Source organism: Takifugu flavidus, chromosome 6, assembly GCF_003711565.1.
Source record: "Takifugu flavidus isolate HTHZ2018 chromosome 6, ASM371156v2, whole genome shotgun sequence".
NCBI classification, from domain to species: Eukaryota; Metazoa; Chordata; class Actinopteri; order Tetraodontiformes; family Tetraodontidae; genus Takifugu; species Takifugu flavidus.
This window is the reverse complement of record NC_079525.1, coordinates 11690481-11711752: the sequence shown is the minus strand read 5'-3', so window position 1 is coordinate 11711752 and position 21272 is coordinate 11690481. Positions and strand designations below refer to the sequence as shown.

General features: G+C 46.9%; 3 protein-coding genes across 6 annotated transcripts in view; 2 read left to right on the top strand and 1 right to left on the bottom strand.

The window, feature by feature from the left end:
• The window catches only part of LOC130527922 (lysozyme g-like), a 48758-nt gene that overhangs the window by 2953 nt on the left and 24533 nt on the right, over positions 1-21272 (top strand). The gene's annotated exons all lie outside the window — the stretch shown is intronic.
• Positions 204-2685, top strand: c6h19orf67 (chromosome 6 C19orf67 homolog). 2 transcript variants are annotated; one of them, XM_057036745.1, is made up of 8 exons: positions 204-362; positions 699-826; positions 1000-1183; positions 1267-1411; positions 1569-1669; positions 1802-2020; positions 2092-2241; positions 2303-2685. In XM_057036745.1, exons 1-8 carry the CDS (start codon positions 295-297, stop codon positions 2418-2420), a joined length of 1113 nt encoding a protein of 370 aa, XP_056892725.1. In that variant the 5' UTR covers positions 204-294; the 3' UTR covers positions 2421-2685. The 2 variants fall into 2 exon arrangements, with proteins under 2 accessions (XP_056892725.1, XP_056892726.1); XM_057036746.1 differs by having other exon boundaries at positions 260-386.
• Positions 2659-20920, bottom strand: prr36a (proline rich 36a). Of its 3 annotated transcripts, none has more exons than XM_057036661.1 (6): positions 20656-20920; positions 13107-13748; positions 12921-13011; positions 9990-10168; positions 6565-9792; positions 2659-4930 (listed from the first exon to the last, which is right to left on the bottom strand). In XM_057036661.1, exons 2-6 carry the CDS (start codon positions 13657-13659, stop codon positions 3930-3932), a joined length of 5052 nt encoding a protein of 1683 aa, XP_056892641.1. In that variant the 5' UTR covers positions 13660-13748; positions 20656-20920; the 3' UTR covers positions 2659-3929. The 3 variants fall into 3 exon arrangements, with proteins under 3 accessions (XP_056892641.1, XP_056892642.1, XP_056892643.1); XM_057036662.1 differs by lacking the exon at positions 20656-20920 and adding an exon at positions 20312-20565; XM_057036663.1 differs by lacking the exon at positions 2659-4930 and adding an exon at positions 5067-5818.

The following is a 21272-nucleotide window of genomic DNA, read 5'->3' as shown; positions in this document are numbered from 1 at the left end:
GTTCGCCCATTTGTACTTTAATTCACCCACCTGTTGGACTATCGGATCGGAAAGGGGGGTGTAGAGGTTTTTCCCTGAGTAAATGGAATCATTATATAAGCACTGCATTTACACGGGCTTGTCTAATGTTTGTGTATTTGTCACAATGTTTTGTGTGATACAGTACATTAAAAAAAGGGTAGGGGGCAATAAAACAAATGATTTATGTCTTCGTACCTCACAAACACCAACTATAACATCTAGTTAAGTGGAGTATCGCAAAGGTTTTGGGGATCAACTTTGTGTCGTGCAAAAATGGAAACGCCTGATGGGTCACAAACACATGACCTTTCGGTGTCCCAACGCGCGCTGACGACTGAAAGGTAACTTGTTAGCTTAGCCGCTAGGTGCGTAACAATTTAATGTCTGTTACCGATAGAGAATATACATAAAAATAAATAAATCATGCAGGTGTTTTTTTTCCTTCGGACATAATCTCGACAGATTAAGTTATGAGAGTTTTAGGTGGTCGTTAGACCGCTAACTAACGGTTAGCTTCTTAGCGTTAGCCATCCGTTGAAAAAATTTCGTAATAGTTGCAAAATCTAAACGGACTATTTTGTGTAAACTGTCTTCCTATTCGTAGTATATGGTTATTGTTTGTTTTGTTTTCCGTTGACAATATAAAATATAAGTAAGAAAAGCGAAATTACCTACAGCTGGATGGCAGATAGCGAAGTTCCGACGGAGGTGGTTGAGAGCCTGGAGGCTGTCTTCGACAAGCTGGACCAGGAGCTGGACATGGCCAACCTGGACCACTGCTGCCATCTCGCAGAGGAAAGTTCTTGTATGTGTTTATTGTCCACTTGATTTAAACAACTAAAAGACGCGATCCCTCTATGCATTGACTCTCACTCGCTTTTTGATAACGGGATATTGAGGATTTCACGGTAACGATCGGTTTACTGGTAGATGTGACTGGTGTTTCTTATTGTTGGGTTTTATGTGTGGATGTGCCAGGCCTCGCCGAGCCGCCGTCGCCGACAGACGCCCCCCTGGCGCCGCCCCGCGGTGCTGCAGGCCTCCGCTGCCCTGACAGCGAGCAGCACAGCAGCTGGACGGAGCGCATCCTTGTGGACGCTAAACTGGTGCTGCAGTCCTTCATGAGACAAGCAGATGACTTACAGGACCACTTGGTCAACAAGTAGATGCCCAGCTGTTCCCAAACACACATGCCAAGAGCGGTGCTCATTATGTCTTTATGTTTTCTGTGTTTCCCCCCTACAGCCATTCGTGCGCTGACAGGGAAACTGTTGTTAACATAGTGCAACATTTCCTACAGTCCTGCCAGCCTTTCTTCAACAAGCTGGAAGCTGTGGCTCGGGACACAGCTTTTAAGTCCAACGCTCTGCCCTACAATGTCTATACAATGGTAGTTTTTTTTTTAAAGAAATAAAAGCAATGAATCATATTTTGCATGGACAGCAGTTCCGTTGCTCCTATTCAACTCCAGGAAGTATTAGCAGACAAACAGATAATTGTATTCAAAAATGCACTCAACATCTGTTTATTCCTTTTTGTGGCTGGAGTTTGTGGATGTCTCTCAGCAGCTGTGTGACAGGTTGAAGCAGCTGCTGTTGACCTGCGAAAGCTTTAATCTCCTCTCCTTGGCGGACAGCGATCCTCTCGGGTACACGGGGCCCTCCGCCCAGTTATTTTCTTTAACCTACGTCGAGTCACGCCCGTCCATTCTTAGACCGATGCTGATGGCAGCATAATTGTTCTCTGCTGCTTGTCCTCACCCTTCTCTCCACCTTTCCAGCATTTCTCACTTCACCATTGGTCAGAGTGACGTTAGAGGGCTGAGACTGACCACGTTTGTGTACTGCAAGCCGGCGCCTTACCTCAGCCAGGTGAACACCGGCCTGTACAAGTGCATGCGCTGGAACGTGGAAATTCCCCGTGACAAACCGGCAATGAATGAAGTGGGGGATGGAAAGAGCTTGGAGTTAGATATGGAAAAGCTCCACCACACAGAGCAGTGAGTTTGGCCATCACATCCTCAGTCTCTTTTCCTCTTGCTTCCTCTCATATAACCACCATCTCGTCCAGTTACTTCCTGTGCTACGAAGATATCCTCAACCCAGCCACAGAAGCTCATAAATGCAGCCTGGACGTGGGTGGTGAATGGGTCAGGAAGTGGTCCATCGGCCTGTGGAGCTGCTTCGAGCCAAACGCCACCACCGATGATATCGTCGACTGGTAAGATGGCACTGGATTGCGCAAGCGAGAGCAGGTTGTTTCATTTCCTGTGTCGTTTCAGGCTGCAGTGTCCCGTTCCTACAGCCAGCTTTCAGAAGGTGCTGATGCTGGACAAGGAGCCTTCCAGCTGGTACGCAACAGACTTGCTGCTGCAACTGTTCGGTATGAACCAGTCGTAGGAGGCGATGCGCCCTGTCCTAACAACGCCTTCCTTTGGCTTTAAGTTTAGCTGACAGTTATGTTTAGTTGACACGTCTTCGGTGTTTTTCCTCACAGGCTGAGGTTTGTTTTGGATTTTGCACATATTGTTAAGTTTTATCTGACGTCTCAAACTACTTGGAAAAGTTTTGAAAGATTTTAAATACCTTGAAGTTGTTTTTTACAATATTTTTACTGCGTTGCAGGAAAAAGAAAAAGTTATTAAAAAAATTTATTTGCATGAAACATTGTAGTGAAGTCATTACACACAACATATTACACTTAAAAAACAAGCAGTTTGAAACAATGTTTTCTTTGTGCTGCTGGGCTCCACAAAGAAAACTGCCCATTTACTTCATTTCTAATAAATTAATGTTTCAAATACAAGAATTTCTAATGGAGCTTGTCAGAAATTTCCTGGGTCAAAGGTCAAAAGTTGAGCACATCTTCAGACAGTGAAGAGACAGTTTATCGGTTCATTCGGCACTCATTAGAAATCTATACGCACCTCTATACTATACTACATCTCTAAAGTACAAAGTGATTTTAGTCTGTATTTAAATGTGCAGGTTCCTTTTTAACACAGACACCAATGAAAGCACCTTCCAGCTTTGGAGACACTGAAATAAAGACCGACAAAGGCGTACAGACGTAAAGCTTTACAGTACGAGCATCATAGTCCCTTTGCATCACGCAGTTAAGTGACTCCTGACCTTCACAGCAGTATCGGCAGCGACTCCCGTTTCACCTCTAACGTTTAACAATAAGCAGGCTTCAACCTGTAAACGCGACGCCATCAGTCGAAAGGGAGAGCGAAATGTCAGTGGATCTACACCTGTTGACCGTATGGAGACTAGCTTCAAGTAGTCTTTTATCTTTAGAAATGTCATCAAAAACAAGCGTACACATAAATATAAACTCAGTGTCTGACTCCAGCAAAAAAAAAAGGAATTTTCCAAAATAGAACACCCGTTTTATAATCCAGCGGTGACCCCGTTTTAAAGCTGAATGTGCGATACCTTACGGTATATTCACCTTTTGAAACAATGCAGCAGGGGGTGCATGCTAAATAATCCATAAGGATTAGAACATCTGAGGAGACAAAGGTGCAGAGTTCTCACCCCAAGCAGACAGCAGCAGGACACAGATCGTGCCCTGTAGTTGGAATTGAGACCGAAATCTCGTAGAAACAGAAAACTACTGAGTGCATTAAGGGTAAGAAAATGATATCCAGCGACACATTTAAGAATTAAATGCGAGGGCCAGTTTCTGAGTGAAAATGTTCAATTCCTGTAGTTTTTTTTTCCCTTTTCTTGGGCTAACCTCTATACCTGCTGCAGAGGTTAAGCTAAATGCCGGTGGGTTCTTTATTTTCACATTTAGGTTTCCTTTCAGTTTTGAAATGTGTGCGTGTGCATAAACTGAGCCTGCGGCCTGCGTCGCGGCCCCAGGAGGGACGACGTCACAGATGCGGGTGCTCTCACGTTGCCTCAGTGATGCGTCTCCAGCTCCACCACCGTCCACTCCTCCTGTGGGGAACTCCCAGTGGTCTCTGGGGAGAAACTACTGACAGAGGTGACGGTGGCGGATGGGGGGGTGAGCGGAGGCAGCAGGCTGGGCCACAGGCTGCTCTCCAAGGGGCTCAGAGTTCCACCTGCACCTCCTGGCAACAGCAGCAGGGAGGAGCAGCCCTCTCGGTTCAGCAGAAGCGTTTGATTGATCAGCTGCTGGACAATGTCTACTTTCGTTCCCCAGTCCAGGTCGAGGGGTGGTGGCTGCTCTGGAGATTCAGGGGGACCTGAGGGGGAGCCGTCTCCATCTTGGGTTGAGTAATTGGGCGTCTCAGGGGAGTCTGGTGGAGGCGGAGTCGGGGAGAATGGGGACGTCTCTTCGCGTTTGTATCCAACTGACGTCCCACCCTCACTTCTGTCGGGTATCTCCGCATTTGCCGTCTTCTGCCTCGGCTCCTTATTGCTACTTCCGCCGTCACCCTCTTCTTCATCGCTACTCTCTAGGGCTTCATAGATGGTGCAAAGGCCAGAGGAGGGGGACAGGAGGACAGTCTGGCCTTGATTCGCCTGCTGCAGCTCCTGTTGCCACTGCATTATTTGTTGTCTCTGTTTCAGCTCCTCTTGCTGCTGCTGCAGCTGCATCTCGAGGTCTCTCCTTTGTTTCATCTCCTCTTGCGTCATCTCCCGCACCTCTTCTTTATTCTCCTTTACTTTTTGACAGGCTTCCACTTTTTCCTTCCTCTCTTGCTCTGCCTCCTCCAGATTACAGCTCCGCTGCAGCTCCAGCAGCTGTTTCTGGTGTTGCTCCAGCCTGCAGAGCTGTGGGCTCAGTGCCTGCTGCCCAAGGCCCCTGGGTGGAAGGTCAGTACAGGGGAGTTTGGGCGAGTTGTCCGTAGCCCCACAGGCTCTTACAATGTCGCAGTGGTTTCTGGGGCATGCCGAGTGATCGGTACGGTGCGGGTGAGGTAGTGCTGTGAAGCCTGTATGTGAAAAGAAGCAGGAAGGAAGATTACAGTAGCGTGATGTTATGAAGGGCCAATGCAGCGGGTGGGGGCGGGGGCAGAAGTGCAGTGTGAGTTAAAGCAGATAGATGGGGGGGGGGTGAAAACCGCAAAGCTGAGCGCAGACTTCTGCTGGCACTTTTGAATGCCAAACAACTGACACACTGAAGACGGAATCGTCTCAAGTCCAACTTGCTCATCATTCGCGTAAAAACAGCAGAAAATTGTGACCATGTGTGAGGCGACTGGGGGTGGCGACTGCGGCATGGGTTAGAAAATTTGTGCAGAGAGCAAATGTGCAATTTAGACTCATTTCCCCTCCATTTTTACACTATGAAAAAAGAAAACTTTGTACAAATAAGCAGGCAACTTCCTGTATATGCAATCACTAGAGTGAAAACATCAAAGAGCTTAATGCAAACTTAAAAGTCAACTCCCCATCCCTGAATTGTTAGTCAACCAGTGACACATGCAAAAGCTCTCCATGCAAAACCACTTGGCTTAAGGTGGCCAGACATTTTAATTTGGGTGAAGCAACTCCCAAAACCAAGCTCTCAGGCTGGCTACCTATAATCCCATCGCTGATGAATTGTGCCAGTGCCATGCACAACAATAAGTTCTCAGTTTAATTCTGCAAAAAAAAAAATAATAAAAGCAAAGAAGAGGTAAAACGGCAAACCACCCCCTGGATGTGCAGTAGAATGAGAAGAAGTTCTTGTTGCTGGATGATAAGTCACTTCCTGTGGTGGCTGAAGTCACGGCTCTTTTTCCCCAGGCTGCGTCCTTGAAGTCGAGGCTGTTTATTGCATTTCAAGGCCGAACTTTATGTTCACGTACGGAGGCACAGACCTGAGCAACGCTCTGGGTCTATAATGCATAAAAGTTATTGCTCGATAAAACATCTTTTTTGTTGAGGTGGAGAAAGACTTCACTGTAAATTTCACACCCAAACCCCTATTTCAATAAGGTTGTACAGTAAAGGGATACATCATGGTAAAAAAAATCTCTTTATTTAAAGTTTCAAGGGTCATTACTCCAAAAGATGTATAAACACATGTGGGGAAATAAGCTTTAATACAATTTAAAGTGCAAGAAGGAGGAATAAAGTGTGGTTGGGCATAAGAAAATTGCTAGTTTCATGACATACAAGAATGGGTCGAGCAAAAACATACAATGAAAAGAAATTTATCAGGTTGGCTGATAAAAAGTATTAGGATAAATACATAGAAAGATTTTACAGTTTATTTCCACACTTTGTTTTTTTATTTCCTTTCTTGTTTTCCCACAGAAACCAAATCCATACTAGATCAGGACAACTACACCCTTATGTTTTAGAAAACAGCAACTCGCATTAGGACTAAATAGTAGTAGCTATTGCACATACAGGAATTTAAGCCATATACTCAGCATGAAAGTGTTATAATCAGAAGCAACTGTTAATCGTGGTTGTTTCCTTTTGCTCTCTGTTTTCATTATTTTTTAATTTTTTTTTTACATTTACCTTTGATCAGGTCCACCCCCAGATATTTCAAGACAAACAGCAACAACACGAACTACAACTGTGAGAGGGGACGTGGCTAATGTTGTGGGGAAGGTGTTGCACTATACATTACCTGTAAAAGAGTTCTCAGTCTTTTCACAGATGGCAGAGTAATAGGGAGGCTGGATATCGTCGGCGGTTTCTCCTGGTAGCAGAAAAATGCCCGGCATTGATGAAGGGTCCAGCGCCTCCTTTGGACCCAGGTCGTCTCCACGGTCGGCCGACTCGTCTTCCTGCTTCCCGCATTCGATGTACTGCTGCTCTGAAAGGCATGGCTCGTCCTGAGGCTGCAGGGCTTCGCCCGGTTTCTTGGCCTCGTCGGGGAGCTCTTCGAGGGAGAAGATCCCGGGGCTCTTGATGCAGCTCTCCCCTGTGGAATGAGCGTTGGAGTTTGAGGCCGTGGTGACCGTGTCAAAGCCGTAGGACGCCAGAGAAGTAGCAGAAGGTGGGGTGGTGTCCTCAACGGCACATTCCATGTCAGCCTCCTCCCCCTCCTCCACGGTGGACAGGCATCGCTGGGACGCGTGCTGTGCGTCGATGGCAGCGTGGCTGATTATTGGACCATCCGAGGAATCGACCAGCTGGGCCTCTCCCTCTGTGTCACTTGGCTCGTCCTCTGATGCAGAGGAAGACGAGGATGGGTTTGAAGCTGGAGCAGTTCCGGGCCCCCCTAGAACCTCATCAGCAGGCAGGGTCTCCGCTTCCTCATCTTCCTCTCCATCTCCATCTCTCCTCTCCATCTGAGCGACCAGGGCCTGGTAGTTCAGCTCAGGGTTTGATGAAAACACCCCAGCTTGTAGATCCTGGGGCTGTTCCTCGGGTGTGCTGCTTTTGCTGCTCAGGGTGCCGGACAGGGAGACTCTGGGGGCAAAGAGGGACTCTGGGGCTGCGTTGGATGTACCCACGTGTAAATGGGCCTCAAGATTTTGAGACTGATCTTGGTTGTCGGACGCAAACGATCCCAAGCCGAGTTCCAGCCAGGCTTGTGCAGGTGCCTGTGTCGGAGTCAATGAATCTGCTTGCCAGGTGTCTGCCGAGGAACTTTCTTCAGCTCGGTCCGCTTCCTGCACCTGCTGAGGGGGTTCCGCCCAAGGATTCGGCTGGTCCCACTGAGCAGCGGGAGCAGAAGGCAAGAGAGGAGGGGGGGGCGGGTGCTGGCCCACTCTATTCAAGTTATCCAGTCTTTCATCTTCAACAAAGTCATCTTCATCTGCATTCCCATAGCTCTCCAGACCGCTCTCCGTTATCCCCTCGCTAGCCATCTCTACGTCATCGTCGTCGTCGTCTTCGACGTCGTTGTCGTGTCTCTGTCTCGGTGGTTCATCTGCTCGCTCGGAACCAACGTCCATGTCACAAACACGGTCCTCGTCATCATCTTCGTCCTCTTCAAAATCATTAACCGGGATGTCAGGGACCTTCTCAAAGTCGGGAGAACCTGCTGAGGCTCCCTCCATGTCAATGGCTCCTTTGAGACTGCCATCTCCAAGATCATCCGTGCTCTCTGTGCCCTCCAGGACACCCGGAGCACTTAATTCAGACGCACCCTGTTGACTGCCGCTAACCTCTTCAGAGTCCAGTTCAGAGAGCAAAGCGCCACCAGCTCTCCAAGCAGACCCTCCTACAGGCCCACCTGAGCCAGGGCGAGAATCCTCTGTGGGTTGGGTAGTTCCACTCATCTCGGACACGGATATCAGCTGACTTCCGTCCCTCTCTTCTTCATCCTCCTCCTCCTCATTTAGAGTGCATTGAGTAACTTTGTGTGGGGTGGTGTTTTCTGCCGTGTCCTGAGCCTCTGATGTAGACGGAGACTGTTCCGTCAACACCAGCTCCTGACTAAAGTCAGAGGGGTCGTGCGGGGATGGTGACACAAGCACGGCTGCTACAGGCTGATCCTGTTCCTGCATCATCATCGACGAAGCGTCGCCCTGAAGGTGCTCCAGAACTTCAGAAGGTTGCGACAAAGCCGTCTCTATGGAACTTGGGGGAGCAGAAGGAGCAGGGCTGTGGCTTTGGGAAGTCTCTTCAGGTATCAGCTGTGGTGTGAGAACCTCTGTAGGGTGGGGGGCCTCCTCTGGCACAGTGGCAGTCAGGGACCACTCATGTGGTGTGGATTCTGGAGCGTCTGCTGCCACCTCTCCAGGAAGAGTTGCTTCTGGGGAAACTGTGTCTTGCACATAGGCATTAAGGGACAACTCTTGTGGTATGGATGATGGAGGTTCTGCTGCCACCTCTGCAGAAACAGTTGTTTCTGGGGCAACTATATCCGGCGCAGAGGGAGTAAGGGACAATTCTTGTGGTATGGATTCTGGAGCTTCTTCTGCCATTTCTACAGGTATATTTGTTTCTGGGGCAACAGAGGCAGTAAGGGGCAATTTATGTGGTATGGATTCTGGAGCTTCTGCTGCCATTTCTGCAGGTATATTTGTTTCTGGGGCAACAGAGGCAGTAAGGGGCAATTCCTGTGGTATAGGTTCTGGAGCTTCTGCTGCCATTTCTGCAGGTATATTTGTTTCTGGGGCAACAGAGGCAGTAAGGGGCAATTCCTGTGGTATGGATTCTGGAGCTTCTGCTGCCATTTCTGCAGGTATATTTGTTTCTGGGGCAACAGAGGCAGTAAGGGGCAATTCCTGTGGTATGGGTTCTGGAGCTTCCGCCATTTCTGTGGCTACATTTTCTGCTAGGACAACTGCGTCTTGCACAGCGGCAGTAAGGAGCGATTCCTGTGGTATAGACGGTGGAGCTTCTCTTGCCATTTCTGCAGGGGTGTTTTCCTCTGGGGCAACTGTATCTGGCACAGAGGCAGCAAGGGGCGACTCTTGTGGAATGGATTCTGGAGGTTCTGATGCCATTTCTGCAGGAACAGTTGCTTCTGGGGCAGTTGCCAGTGGCACATCAGGAGGCCTCTGTATTTGCGCAGCAGGCCTGGTCATGTTTTTATACCCCGTCTTCTTTGTCGCAGTCAACGGTAAGACAGCCTGTGTGGGTTTGCTGCCACCTTTGGACTGGATGGTACTATTCTCAGATTTAGACACAGGAGATGCCGGTGGGGTTCGTCCAAGGGGTGGTTTGGTATTGGCAGGGAAACGAGCGGTGGTCGGCATTTTCTTTTTTGGAATAGCCTTATCAGTTTGATTTTGGGGTTGTGACACCTTAGGGTCTGATGCCTTTGGCACTGTGGACAATTTAGATGCCGAGTTGATTTTTGCGGGGGCTGTGGGCTTAGAGGTTTCTGGCTTTTTGGTCGCAGCAGCACCTCCTGTAGGTTTTTTAGCCGCTGCAGCAGAAAGTGGTCGACTGACATCTAGTACAAAGAGGGAAAAAACACCAATTTTCCAATGTGTTCACCATTTAGATTAAGAATTAATAAAACATGAATGAACCATCTGCAGTCCAGAGGTAATTTGTTGGTTTTTGTACAGTCAAAGTCACCATGATACAATATAAAGGCAAACTGAGGATACTGTCGGATAATATCGGCCAGAACAAATAATGTCAAACCTTTCTTTGGAGGAGCAGTTTTAAGAGGCTGTGCCACCGCAGTCTTGCCAGTAGGAGGTGCTGTGGTCGCTCTGACAGTAGAAGTCTTGGGAGCCGAACTGGTCGGGGGCTTGGATGTCGCTGTGGTGGGCCTGGATGCTGCCGGTGCGGGTCGCGCTTTCGGGGGACCAGCAAGGGGCCTGCACAAAAGAAACATGGTGAGATGACTATCAAGGAACTGCCCAAAAGTTAACCCATAACTAACTCTATTTGTATCAACTTGTGGAACCCTCAAAAAAAATGACATTCAAAAATTATATATATCTATATATTTTAAATAGATATAACTAACTGCAAAATCACTGAGAAACAGGTGTGCATATAATAGATGTTCATTTCAGGCACTTGCATAAAGGCCTGCATTTATTTCTGCCACCATATAAACACCCACTGCGCCTTTTTAAGTCAGATATTGTGAAATGTGATTTGGAGTTGAGAGGGAGAGAGACACACTCGTGCCTGCAGTCTAAACACTGCATGTGGGTGGTGGCTGGTGTTTGTTCTCGTCGTGTTAATATGGGTTAAATTCCATCCTACAGAGTCAAAATCGATGCAAATAAATCTGTCAGAGGGAGGAAGAGGGTTTTAATGAACAACTGTGAGGTCTCTGACAGAGGTCAGTACCGGGACAGGTCACTACTGCATTTAATTCTAGTCTAAGGACTGAATTATGACACCTAAAAATGTCTCTTTGGTCACGTCTGCAGATGTCAACCAACTAGAAACCACACCTGCTCCATCAATTTAGCACGGCTCCTGTTTTCTTCTGCTTCAAAAGAAAAGGCCACAGAAAGAACAGAACTCTTCAGTATCTTTCACTATACTGTTTTAAGCTGTCAATATCCACCCCTCTTCCACTTCTCTTAAAAAATAATATTAAAAAAAACCAAACTCCAAGGACATCTTCAAGGAAACTGATTGAATAAATAACATGTCTGACTTTTAGTCAAACCAGCTGCCTCAGTCCCTTCTGAGAGAAACTCTGCACTCCTACATTTTTTGGCACCCATTGTCACTAATAGTTGCCATGACTCTACTCTGGCTGGGAACAGACTAACAGGCTTTCAAATCTTGACCAACCTGAAAATGTAGGAGACCGATTATTTCAACCACCTCCAAATGTAGAACTGGTCTGAATGCACACCAGAGGGCTCGGTCGGACTGAGAGACCACTTCCTTGATGAATGAATCCGATTCAAAGCCGCAAATTTGCCTAATCAAACATGACCTCAGAAGATAAACAACTATGGCTGAAGTCCTGTTGCCCTGACTTGCTCTGGAATGGTAAAATAAACATATTGACACCACATAAACACGCACACACACTAAAAGATGAGGTGACTAATCGCCCAATGGGCTGCGTTGGAACCACGCCTCCCGACCGCCTGGAGGAGCAAATTCGGGCTCCGAATCTGGCCAAAAGCCCTCCATTGTGTTCCCAGCCTTGGGCAGATTATCCTGCTCCTTTGCAAGGCTGCAGGGGAGAATTGAGAATTCAACAGCACAACAGGGAAGTGAAGAGGAGAGCAGAGAGACACACCCTGAAAGGATACAAAGCCAAACTCATCTTGACAGATGGTGGATATTTGAATATTTATAATCGCGGAGTTGGTGTCCACGTCGCCGACGTCCAACTGCAGAAATGAGTTGGCTCTGTAAGGCTGCTTAATGATGAATAAATCAGAAATAAGGGGACGACTAGATTTAAGACAGACTGAAAGGGGGGCCTGAGGAGATCTTGGCCCTGTGCCCAGGACCATCCCCGCACAGACAGCGGGACAGAGGGGGGTCTGAAAGAGGGGGAGGGGGGTGTACAAAGACTGCTCACAGCAAGGACTACGTCTCAGTGACAATGGCAGATTCAGCGTCATTAAGACCCCCGTGAAACAGGTGCTGGCTTTTTCAACAGTTTTGGCTCAAATTCGAAACACGGGTCTTTTCTCGACGACTGTTGGGACAGTGATGAAACCCGTTCTTCAGCTGTTCAAGCAGGCATGTTTTCCTTCCTTTTAATTTACAGTAAACATGCAAAACAAACACACCGAAACAGCGCTGGATAGTGTTGCTACAGTCCACACCTTCCTGCCTTATCCACCATATCCGACCCATCTCTTTATTACATCTGCAGCCATTTCATTATATGGCCTAAGTGGCCCCAGTTAACTCCCTTTTTTTTTTTTTTTTTACAGGTTCTCTGCACCATGAGACTTCCAGTACTCCTGATTTTCTGGACTCTGGATCAGAAGAGTGAAAACAGACCTGGATATGGGTGACTCTTCCTGTGTGGGTGTCGGGATGACGCAACTGCTGCTCCGGCGATAGCAAGATGGGAGTTAAGCAGGGGGGGGGTTCCCCCAATCAATATCAGATTTCAGATCAAATGAGCTGCTGCTGCCCAGTTCAGGCCCTGTCCACTCCATTATCTCAGTAGGAGAGGGGTCATGAGTGCAGTCAATAGCTCTCTGCCCTGGGGGGGATTAGAGCCACTTTCTGCAGTGTAACATTTGGAACAAAGCGGTAATTCTTCATTGTCACCATGTCTGTTAAGGTCCTTGTCTCCGATTATTTCTGTTAGACTGACTCACGGTTTTAAACTGAAATTTGTCTCAGCGATGACCCGAAGACCACAATGGATGCGGTTGTCTACCCACTGCTCTTTCAGGGGGTAAGAAAGAGACACACCCCCATCGTTCAGTTATTCAGGGGAATTACAAAGTTCTGATCTAAGAGACAGGAATCTGCACGGACCAAATGATGTCATCTGGAAAACGGCGTTACAAAGACAGTATTACGAGCAGTATAATAAAAGAGAATTCCCAAGTGTACGGCTGACAGTTTTAGTTGCCACACAGCATCGTTGCTACTATACTCCCCGTTGTCTGGCACACATACTTGTTGGTCTTTGAAGAGGCAGCCACACCAGCCTTTGCTGCGGTTGAACTGTTGGGTTTCGGGGCGGAAGATGCTGCCGGTCTGCTGGAAGCTGGAGGAGAAGGGAACAGAGGCAGCGTGACATTTATTCATTTTGAAAGTAAGGAATATCGTACACACAAACACGGCCAAATGACTGGTATTTACTTGTAGTTTTGGGTCTAGGATTTTCGGAGCCTGGTCTCATCTTGGCGGCTCCATTAACTGCCGCTTGTTTGGTACCGTTTGTTATGGGGGAAGCAGGAACCGCCGCGGTCCTGCTCTGTCCAACTGGCTTCTTCTCAGGCACTTTAGTTTGGGTCTTGACTGCAGGGGTGACGGCTGCTACGCCCATCGGTCTTTTAGGAACAGCCCCAGCTGCTGATGAGGATTTTGCAGCTGTTGTCGTTTTTCTCGCCGGAGCACTGTTGAGCGCCTTGACATCGTTGACGCCGCGCTGAGGAGCAGCGCCAGGCCGTGAGTTATTTGCAGAAGCCCCCGTAGATTTCGCCATGGGCTTATTTAAAGCAACTTTCGGCTTGGTTTTGGGATCTGCTGCCAGCGGCTTGCCATTAGCCTTCAGATTAGTAGCGGGTGCCGCATCATTTGCAGGTTCTGGTTGTGATGGCGCTTGCTCCAATGCAGCTTCCTCAGTTGAAGAGGGATCTGGTACAGCTTCAATGGGTTCTGTGGTTTCCATGGCATCCCCATCCGATTTCATTCCCTCCTCAAGTATCGATATGGACGTTCCTCACAAGAGAAAGTGGCTCGCTGTCCGACCAGATAGCAGTTCCTCTGACTTTTGACACCCTGTAAAGAAACCAAAACAGACAATAAGAGTTTTGAAATAAAGTTTTTACATGCTTGTGACACAACTGTACACTGCTGCAAGTCCAATGGGAAAAAAAAGCCACTGTCAACAAAAGGAAATGCTATTTACAGTAAGGGGCCACAGAAGAATTTGGGGGGGGAATCTAATAAAGAGGAAGTCGACAGTGGGAGAAGGCAAACACAATTTAGTCAATGTGCTGGGCTGAACATGGGAGTCTGTGGCATGGAGACAAAGTAAAATTAAATATGGACCAATTGTGAATGTACTGGGAGGTTTCCAACATCCTACAGTGGAAAAAGGAAGGAAGTGGAAAATTGTATCCAGTGTGTTTGTATATTTAATATTTGTGGGTATCAAGCTTCCCATTGATTGCACAAAGCATAAATGTATCAGAAGCTGCAAGGATGTGGAATCTCTAAACAATCCTCTTCTTTAATTATACCTAGTAAAGACATCCTTGCTTCTCTCTAAAATTCACCTCATTAAAATACAATTGGAAGCTTTTTCAAGGTCTTAAAAATAAATTGGGGAAGGGAGTATCAGAGGGAAAAAAAATTGCACCTCATCTCTGCCTCGTCAATTAGCTAATGTGGAGGGCAGAGGAGATCCATTAGAAATAGAATTGATACAAATGGGAACCATCTCAAGCCATTAGGGAATCGGTAAACAAGACAACGCTCAAGTTCAGCTATTCTGTGGCAGTGAAAACGCAGGAAGATAGAACGAGCGGTGCGCGGCACTAAACCGAAACACATTTCTCCTGTGATGATCCCCTTCAGGGGGAGAAAGATCATCATATTTGAACTGGCTTCAGAGGAAATGAATGGATCAATGCTTTTCCCATCCAAACATGCAAAGTGGACAGGATTGTTTAATTATTCAGGGGTTCCTAGTCCAGTACCACGGCCAGGTTGCCTATCCCCCCCCCCCCGATCGTATTTAAATCCATTAGCCGCTATACGCTTACATTACGACGTCTGCAAACAAAACCCAGACACGCTTTTAATACAGCCAAGAGAGGAAAGGTCGACCCCGTGTGATGAAATACAAAATGGCCTCTGTTGTCTGGCCTTAGTGCACATTTGCAGTAAAATTCACCGCGAGGATAAGATTGCAGGTCTCCAGAGAAGAACTGCAATGTGGGGCAGGTTGCAAGTGTAACCGTTGGCGGAAGATCGACGCAGGCCGGAGCAGCAGCAGTACAAGCTGCTTCGCCAAAATGGGAAAAGAGTCTGTCGTTGTCAAACTGTTTAAAGGGAATCTGTCTAGACAGAACAAACCCAGTGGCCTCTGTGCTATTTTCTTCTACATCTAATACTGAAAGATGCCCACGTGCATCATTAAAGCCATCTTGAGGCAGTGCAAATACATCCACCGATCTCATCTCCTGGTTTCTCCCTGTGGCTGACAAAATGGGTCACTTTTAATACCCAGGCTACCGCTGGCGAAGGGGGATTTAGCCGAATTAAGTGTGCCCCGTGTGTTTAGGAATGTGCCATGGAGACCGAGTTAGATGGGGTTACAAAACAATGACTTAATGATAATGATATTCATTACGGCACAAGATGATTTTAACAGCCTCATCTTGAGCAAACCCGTCTGACACCATCGGTTACTGAATTTTTTCCACATTTAAGGACGCACCGGCGTTGGACGTCATTCAAGTTGGCTTTCATAGTTTCAACCCACTTAAGTTGATGCTTTGTTTTTTTTTGAAAATTCTTACCCATGTTGCATCTGTTCCAGGGTGACTAACGCGAGAAAATGCAAGCCGGAAGAATTCAAGAGCACATCTAACCCATCTACATTCCAGCTCTGCCCCCGCCCCTTAGCGACAGCTGGTTGTATCCGTTTATCTGCATGTGTGAGGCGAGGCAGAGCACATTTCTGCGCAAAACACCCTCAAAAACATTCATTTGCGCATTCAAGTCTGCAGGAGTGAATAGGTGTGAGTCTACATGCTCCCGGAAAAGAATGAAATAATTGGACACATACTTCCTTTAAGTGCACAACCCTTACATACAGCCACACCTGTAACAAACTACAGACGACCCGGTGAACGTGAGGTCTGGAAGAGTTCAGCAGACAGGAAGACTGAAGAATTTCTAAACATGAAGGCTCTTGGTTGGTTCACTTTCTTTGCTCTGACACAGAATGTATTTACACAAGGAAAAAGGGAAACCAAAAGTGAGCATGTGTGCTCCCTCCCTCCCCAACCGTTTTTGGTGAGCCGAAAAGGACTTTACGCCAAGCTCAAAGTCTCAAAAGTAAGTCATTGGAAACTGAAATGGGAGGCGCTTTGTGCGTGAAGATGTGCTCCTCCATTTTACCATACAAGGCAGTGGTGTCATTTTATGCTGAATCAACAAGTGTTGGCTTCATTGAAATATGGGCCTTACTTATCACACTTTAATGCCCCCCCCTCAATTCTGTTATAAACTTTACCACAGATCTGGGCCGAGCTGTAGCCCAGAATGGGTTTTTAAATGAGTTTTCCTTGACAATTCTTACAGCGACTCTGCAAAAGTTAAGGAATAAGGATGTGAGGTTACCTGCTCCTCCTTCTGACAGCACACTGCATTATGGGATATGTAGTAATTCTAACTAATATAATTACCATTGCTAAACATTTCTCCACCTTTAATGTGATGAGCCCACTCTGGAAAGTGCAGCAGGTTGGCTGAGTGAGGCCGTTTTAATCCATGTACATCCGCAAAAACACAACATACAGTTGCGCTTCTTTTCCTTTGCAATATCAGATTTTCTTTAACGGATGACTGACCAGCAGGAAGCCATCAATAGGAAGGATGACGCATACACCCACAACTGTTAAGCCTCAATGGTTTTTACTGCCTGGCTTTTCTTTATCTGTCCAATTGCTGCATACAACACTTGACAAGCCAAGGCTGAAAGCTTATCATGACCAAACAACTATGCCACATTACACACACACAAACACACACACACACACAGAGTTTCAGTCTCTCACCAAAACTGAACAATAGGTTTTACTAATGATTTCACCGATTTAACAAACACAATGGTCAGAAAAAACAATATAAGGCAAAGTTTGCTTACTTAGCGTTTGCCAGGTGGCAGTAAGCTGCTTGATAAGGCCATTAAGAGCAGGCGGGTAAAACTGTGGCCTCATGCTAAGTGGTCTAAGCCAGTTACCCTGAAAGGAGGTAAAACTGGACAGACTCGTAGCAACTGGCAGTAGCCAAGCCCAAAAGGCTGCAGGAAAATGGGCTACAAGCTGTTCTGACCGGAAATTCTGGCATCGCATTCTCCAAATGAGAACAGTCAGGCCAAGATTGCGGCAGTGGCGGCGTGGCATTAACAACCAAAGATGAGCAATCGGCATAGATGTATTTAGGTCTGTTCAACTACAATAAATGCCCGTAAGTGTTTGCATGCGTGAGTGAACGCTATGGTTTCACAGTGGGGGGCAGGCAGAAAACCCCCATTGTCTGCGCGCTGCACCGTGAAACGTGGGGGTGGATTTCAACCGGATTAAATTGTGCAACCAGACAGAAGCAACTGAGAGGGGGAAACCTCACCCTAAGTACACAGAAATCCTAATTATACTACAGTGCGAAAGTACTTACGAAAAAGTAAAGCCAAAAGAGTCCAACAGCCTCGAGGCGCTTTGCATTATTAATCCGTCATTTCCTGAAAATTGACACTTTGCAATAATAAACCTTACATAGTGGCTAAATACACCCAAGTTGGATCCATAGTAGCACATAGGTTCCGTGTAGTTCCCTATTTACTTTAGCTGCGTCCTGATCGATGCTTGTGGAAATTCCCTGAGGCAGACATGCAGCCGACCAGGTCTACAACTTTCCCACATACCAAAGATTCCCATTTTATGATAACAGCCAGAACGAGTCCGATTCACCACACAGGGTCCAAGATCCATGTTTCAGATGCTTAATGACAGTGTAATGTGGATGTTTAGGCCAGTTGACACTCGCAGGGTGTTTATGGGACACATGAACGCCAAGGTTAAAAGTATCCCATCAGACTACTTCGCGGAAGTAAGAACTTTACAGCTCAAATCAAATTATTTTTCTACACCACCAGCTGTAACAGACCACCAGCTAAATGATTATGCGGAGAAAGAACCAGTCAATACAGTACTGGCCAGCCTGAGGGCCAGATTAGCTTCTATGCCACTGATTGAGCAGGGTGAACTCAGGCCAGATGGACACTGATCCCACAACACCGATGGCGTCGGAGTAACCGAGCACACAAAACTGACTCACCCAGATAAACAGGAGGCACAAATTACATGTCATTTAAGACCATAGCCAAGAGTCATTCAGTAAATTTAAAAGCCTAGGAGGCTGGAAAGCTTTGACTTAAACAAACAGGCCAATTGTCTGACCTCCCAACTGTGGAGCAACAGCATTATTTGGCAGAAGGCGCCATTTGAATGGAAAACTTGAATGGAATCACATTGATGAGAGCTGAAGCATATCATCAATGCAACCCACAACCAGGCGGTCGGGAGCGACACCGGAGCTGCACAACCAACCTGAAGCACGAGGATGACAACAGAGATTCAATTTCACCCGTAACGGTTGCAGCGAGACGGGCGGGGATGAAGTTTCCGTGGGTGTGAGCTCCATTCCGACACTATTTGTGCCTTTGCCAACCAGCCGGGCGTCCGTGTAGGTGCAAAAGCTGTCGGCGACGCAACAGCCATGCGGAACGTTCAGCTGCTCAGCTGAGCTCTCACGCATGTGATGTGGGATAGCGTCCCCTGGCAATGGAAGGCCTGGGTAGCTTTAAATAAGAAGCACTGCTTGCCCTCAGTTCAATCTATTAAGTGATACATTGATACCCTAAACCCAGTATTCATTATGTACGAACGCATCTTGTTTCTACGGAACGTTAATGCAGCCGGCGTCCTCCGAAGTACTTGTGAAAGAGCCTTTTGTAGCCTTGAAATAGGACAGAACATCAGCAGTGCTACAATATGCTAGAGGCATGTGGGGGGGGGTGGGGTGGAGTGAAACAATTAAAGACATTGTTTCACACTCAGGTTGTGACAAAAACCGCTCACACGCCCGCCACGCCAGACAGCATTCGCCAACTGAGGCTAGCTCACCCACCAACGTCAACCACACCCAAAACATCACCCTGGTCGCTGAAATATTAAAGATGAAAGAGAGAGGGGACATTTGAAAGAAGTGACAATTTGCTCCTTTGTCAGCAGCAACCATATCTTTGTGCGCAGCAACGTTAGCATTAAATCAAATGAGCTCATACTCAGCGATAATGCCGCGCAAACATTTTCTGATTACTCCGAATGAACTCTTAATGAGATCAAGGCTTATTCTAATGGGGACATGTGGAGCATGCAGATTTCTCTTGCATTACGGCAGCACGTGAACGCCTGTCGCAATCCTCGCTATCCGCTTTTCACAGCTTTTAGTGAACTGGGCCAATTTTTTCCCAGACTCAAAACAACTGGTATTTCTGGGCCACTATGTCACAATCAGAAAAAGCACGAAACACCGGGACATTATTGCACATCCTCCGTTTATTCTCAACATCTTGTCTGGTGTATGACCTGCAGCCACTCATAAAGCAGAAAAACACTGTATTCAGAGTAAGGTCAGAGTGGCCATAATGCAGGGTTTTTAATCATCTTAAAAGGAGCTACACGCAAGAAATTTAATTAAAGTAATCATCAAATGGCCACCCGACCAGACATTAAGAAACCACATTAATTTCAAATACTTACACCAATCACAGCAGTAGTCCAGCCAAAATAATCTCATTGCCCTAAATAATGTTGATGTCATTTTGTGTTCCACCAATCTAACCAGTCAGGAAGTCAGTAGGCATCCTGGTTGCCTGTTACCACTGACTTCAGTCAACCTGATCTAACCTAGGTATGACAGCCGAATACATAGAAACAAAAGGATCCACACAAAAGTCGCCTCTGGAAGATTTCGACAGCAGAAGGTGTAACAGAACATGAACGATGCCAACATTGCTAATTTTCTCCTGGACCGGCAGGACAGCTAAGGTTGGCTAAATAAACTCTACCTGAAGAATAATCAGCAGATGATAATCTTACAGTGCACAACCTCAATGGCAACCTCTGGGGTGGAGGGTTGGGGGGGTAACCGCGCTCTAAATTAGTTTGAATGTAATTGCAATCCCAGTTTGGGCCACAAACCTACATGTAGCTTTTGAAAATATTGGCCGAAACTAGTTCCTTTTGACTAGAAAATGGAAGTGATTATACAGCAGCTCAATAGCTCGAATAAGGCTTATAAACGCAATGATTTTTGGAGATCACACACACCCATCATTATAAAAGTGTGCCTGTGCCAGGGAGGTGTTGGCGGTCAGAGAAGATACTTTTATAGCAGCAGTTTTATGAGCTTTTGAAAGCCCCGAGTCGAGATACAATAACGCCATTTGTCTCCGGGAACGAAAAAGCTGAATCCCCCGGGTCAGCAAAAGGCCCGGTGTCGCCTTAAGAACAATAGACAAGTCCGTTGTGGAAATTTTACTTAACAGAACACGAAGACGAAAAAACCGAATTAAGCCCGATACTCCGAACAATAGAGCGGCTTCGGCCAATGGACGCCCGGCTGCAGAGGAAGCGGGTATCGGTGCAAAACCTCCAGTCGCGTAGAAATCCCCACCCAGCCTTTGGGTACCATGCTAGCGCTACACTCCCATCATCATCATCATCATCATCGTCGTCGTCGTCGTCGATCAGCCACACCGCAATTCGCACAAAAACCCGCCTCGGAGGGCGACTTTCCGAGCATAAATCGACGCGCGGAATCGAGCGCCAAAAGAATCGAATCCGAAAGGAATTTAAAAAAAATAATAACTACGACATATTCCACCTACCTCGCAACTCTGCTGTTCGGTGTTTCTTCGTCGCCCTCCGCGTCCTTCCCTCCACGTTTGAGGAGGCGGCAGCGGCGGCGCGCGGCGGTGATAAAAGAAAATGCAGATTAAAGCCCGGCGGCGGACCAATGAGAGGCCAGAGAGCGGAGCTTAGTCAAAGAAGCTTGGACGTTAAACGCAAACAAGCGGGAGTTGTTGTCGAGTCTGAACAATGACAACAACAATAATAATACTGCTGTGGGAACCATGTGACCTAGAAGCGGCGCGTTCGTCGAAATGCGTTTTATACTCCACGTTACCGGAAGTAGTTCTCACATCACATTTTGATTCTTTTTACTCGTGTTCCTGAAGTGCTCACATGAACTGAAGTCTCGAAGTTTCGGGATTTTATCACCATTATTGTAGCTTGAGGCACAACAAACACGGGAACGAATACAGTCAAAAACACCACAAAGTTTAGATAAATATCATGGTGGATTTCATGTAGACTTAGGTCTCAGTCAAGCTTAAGCAAAATTAATGTCAAATATTAATGCCCCCCACCCAAACACACTCTGCTAATTGAAGAAAATAGTGATTTCTTTTTAAAATTTCACCCTTATTTTACCAGCTTCTGG

Bases quoted from the DNA above. Each gene is read 5' to 3' on its own strand.
- c6h19orf67 (XM_057036745.1), top strand. From the start codon at position 295: ATGGAAACGCCTGATGGGTCACAAACACATGACCTTTCGGTGTCCCAA. The intron at 827-999 runs GTATGTGTTTAT...TGGATGTGCCAG, and splicing joins TCTCGCAGAGGAAAGTTCTT to GCCTCGCCGAGCCGCCGTCG. The intron at 1,412-1,568 runs GTAGTTTTTTTT...TTGTGGCTGGAG, and splicing joins CCTACAATGTCTATACAATG to TTTGTGGATGTCTCTCAGCA.
- prr36a (XM_057036661.1), bottom strand. From the start codon at position 13,659: ATGAAATCGGATGGGGATGCCATGGAAACCACAGAACCCATTGAAGCT. The intron at 10,169-12,920 runs GTATGTGTGCCA...TCTTTTGTGCAG, and splicing joins GCCTCTTCAAAGACCAACAA to GCCCCTTGCTGGTCCCCCGA. The intron at 9,793-9,989 runs GTTTGACATTAT...TCTTTGTACTAG, and splicing joins AACTGCTCCTCCAAAGAAAG to ATGTCAGTCGACCACTTTCT.